Consider the following 3679-nt stretch of genomic DNA (forward strand, 5'->3'; position numbering starts at 1 on the left):
AATGAGCCTGTATGTGCTTTAATATTCTTTTTAAACAGGTGTGGTCAAAATCTTTTAAAATCGCAACTTAGAAATTTATTTCGAGAATACTGGAATAAACGTGAATATTAAAACTTGACCGACCTTATGCAACCAGTTAAAGAACTGTAAGGTGGAATTGAGAAAGGACTTGAATTCCACAGGTATTAACGGCCCTGTTTCCAGCACGCACTGTAACCGGTACCGCATTCAAGTATACGTTAGAGGCACTCGCGCTGTACTCTTGTGGATGTATCACTGCGCTCGACGAACTCTCCTCGAAGTAATCATTTTGTCTCGTTCGCGAATTTGTATTGTGCAGCATAGTGTGATGAAACGTCCCTCCACAAGTACACCACACGTGATTGTAGACTCGCAGTTCCCAGCCACATGCCCCCGTCTTAGACACTTAAAACACAGTTCCTTGGTGCGTACAAATGCACGTCGTTCAGCATATGACTTCCCTTTAAACTTAGGACAAAACTCAAGTTCGTGAGCCAGCGAGCATAGCACACAGCTTATTGTAGATGGGGTGACTGTTGCGTTGTGTGCACTGACCTTCGTCCGGCGATGGCTTGACTTGGTCCCACCTTCGGCTGAATGCAAGGCTTTTCCGAAAATCGAGTTCGCATGTTGACTCTTTTCACTTATGCGGCCTGTTTGTTTCTCAATTTCTGAGGCCTTTATAATCCAGCTATCCTGCATGTTCAAAGGGAGCTTTTTAACAATGTTTAGCATTACGTCCATTGAATCAACGCTAGAAGCAAACTTGATTTCGTGCAGTGATGTGCAGCACTTATCCATTAAAACAGACAGTCTCATTAGACCATCTGGGTCACGTTCCTTAACGTCGGGGGTGCCCTTTAAATGTTGCTCACACCGATCTGCTATCACGTGGGGCTGACCAAACTCCTGGTGTAATGTCTGCCATGCCTGCTTGTACTCTTCTTTTGGCTCCTTAGAGTTAAATCGATCCAACCTTTCGCAAACATGATTTTCACAATGCTTTTGCAGGAACAGCAGACGCATATCGTCATTTGGAGCTCTTTTTGCAATATACGTGTCGAATTGACGAACAAACGACCAATAGTTCAGTGGATCACCGTCAAACTTTTTAATGACAGGTCTAGGTAAGTAACGCTCCTCCACCTCTGGGTTTTACCAACGAGTCTAGACTTCACGTTCGCGCTTGTGCTACGGTACGGTTCTCGGGTAGTAGGTAAAGGGTGGCGACATTATAGGCAGGGTCTTTTTCATACGAAACTGAAGGCTCATTAAAGCTGGTGAGCCAGACGAGCAATTTTTACCTTAACTCTACTGCGATGTATTTCACTTCGCAGGGAACTCGATGTAGAACCAACTGAAGAGTGAACAGACCTGTGTCACAATGGAAATTCATGCATCACCAAGCAAAGCACGCAATTAAGTTAAATTTACGGTTGAATGAGCGCACATGTGCGTGCTGTTGTCATGGCGAATTTTGGGGTGTTTGGGGCAGTTTTAGTGGGGTTTTGGGCTATTCCAATTAGGTAGTAACTTGCTGGTGGGTGCTACTGAAATTTATGTTGAAAATGGAGCAAAAAAATCAGGCTGTATTTGTGGAAAAATGAATCGCTTAAGTGTCCAATCATTTGTGATTTTATAAAAGATCCATTTCATATCTACAAATTTTGATCAAAATTAGTCTCCGAAACAATGGTTTAGCCACCACCCTAGGGTCATTTGCCCCCCTGGTTACTCAGTATTTTGGTTAATAGAGCAACAACAAAAAAACTGGATTTTGCAGAGAAATGAATCGTTCAACTACCCACTCATTTGCATTTTTTTGTAAGTTCCAACTCTTCTGTATGCGATTGCATCAAATTTAGTTGCTGAAAAACAGTCAAAGCCCTCCCCCAGGGCTGGTTATACCCCCCTGTTAGTCATATGATCTTCCCGGAGGCCCAACAAGTCCTTGATCTGTACAGTCTCATCCAGGAGCAAATTTTTTTTTTAACTTTGAAGAATTTTAGGTCCCTATGTAAGTCACAAGACCCACCAACGGTCATTGGGAAACAAGCGGAACAGTCGCTAGATGCATTACAGCTGAGGGCCTTGAACATAGGATTTCTTCTATCTAATACCCATATAGGTCCTTAGGCGCTTTCCCCTTCATTACCTTTCTGCTTTTCACTCTTCCGCCAATTTCCGGGCCATAGTCAAGGTTTTGCAACGATGGAATTTCCGGTCAGGAGAGGCGTCAGGCAGGGAGATCTGAACCTTCTCGTTGCCCTTCAGAATCGCCAACCCCCGTGCCATAAAATTCTCCCCTTGCTAACAGTCCTCCCTTCCATTAGATTAAGACCCTCACGGTCACTTTTGCATATACCCTTTTGGAATATTTACACGCCTATTTTACAACTGCCCTTCTTTTCAGCCTTTATTACCCCCGGCTAAAAACACCCTCAACGCACTTCTTAACATGACCACCACCTATTTTGACACCACTGCAAACTATAACATCTAAATACCTCTCTGCCCCATAACATTCAGAAAACGTGTAACAGAATCCACAATAAACCCCGCTTTTTAAAGAACATTCCCCCAACACCTCATCAAATCCTCAAAACAGTCCATAAACTTTAAGCTCGTAATTGAACAGAACAGATAACTTTGTGGAGCTGGGTAAATTAACTCCACCGAAATGAATATTTTCCCCCACGAGTCAGTCCTCCTTTTTGCATGTATACGAGCGAATTAGGTGGGGGTCTTTGATGGGGTCCCAACTCAAAAGTAAAGGTTGCTGCAAGCTGAAATTTGATACGCTTTGTCATAAAGGACATGTATTTTGATCGATGCAAGTTTCGATTCGATTGGTAGTTTGCTTGTAACGTCACAATGTTTCGTAAATCGTTCTTGTTCTAAACGACACTAGGTGTCGCACAAACACAGTAGGAACTTAAAGTTTGGTGGATGGGAAAGTAGAAGGATAGACCTTCCACACAATGCATCAACCTACCCTATGGGGTCCCTACTTTTGACGCGGTGCTAAAAGTACACATGCACGGTTTCGGCCTTTTTGCGTGCATACGAGCGAATTAGGTGGGGGTCTTTGATGGGAGCCCAACTCAAAAGTAGGGTTGCTGCAAGCTTAAATTTGATACGCTTTGTCACAAAGGACATGTATTTTGATCGATGCAAGTTTCGATTCGATTGGTAGTTTGCTTGTAACGTCACAATGTTTCGTAAATCGTCCTTGTTCTAAACGACACTAGGTGTCGCACAAACACAGTAGGAACTTAAAGTTTGGTGGATGGGAAAGTAGAAGGATAGACCTTCCACACAATGCATCAACCTACCCTATGGGGTCCCTACTTTTGACGCGGTGCTAAAAGTACACATGTACGGTTTCGGCCTTTTTGCGTATATACGAGCGAATTAGGTGGGGGTCTTTGATTGGAGCCCAACTCAAAAGTAGGGTTGCTGCAAGCTGAAATTTGATACGCTTTGTCACAAAGGACATGTCTTTCGATCGATGCAAGTTTCGATTCGATTGGTAGTTTGCTTGTGACGTCACAATGTTTCGTAAATTGTCCTTGTTCTAAACGACACTAGGTGTCGCACAATCGAAATATATCTTTAAACTTAACTTTGGTGTAAAGTAGAGGGTTACACCTTTCTG

General features: G+C 43.2%; 1 protein-coding gene across 1 annotated transcript; it reads right to left on the bottom strand.

Moving 5' to 3' along the window:
* Positions 1-273: 273 nt before the first annotated feature.
* Positions 274-1047, bottom strand: LOC145902922 (uncharacterized). The gene has a single exon (XM_082991011.1). The coding sequence runs from the start codon at positions 1045-1047 to the stop codon at positions 274-276; it is 774 nt and encodes a 257-aa protein (XP_082847137.1).
* Positions 1048-3679: the final 2632 nt, after the last annotated feature.

This window comes from Ascidia mentula, chromosome 5 (assembly GCF_947561715.1).
Source record: "Ascidia mentula chromosome 5, kaAscMent1.1, whole genome shotgun sequence".
Classification (NCBI taxonomy): domain Eukaryota; kingdom Metazoa; phylum Chordata; class Ascidiacea; order Phlebobranchia; family Ascidiidae; genus Ascidia; species Ascidia mentula.

Coding starts and splice junctions, on each gene's coding strand:
- LOC145902922 (XM_082991011.1), bottom strand. CDS start 1,047: ATGCGTCTGCTGTTCCTGCAAAAGCATTGTGAAAATCATGTTTGCGAA.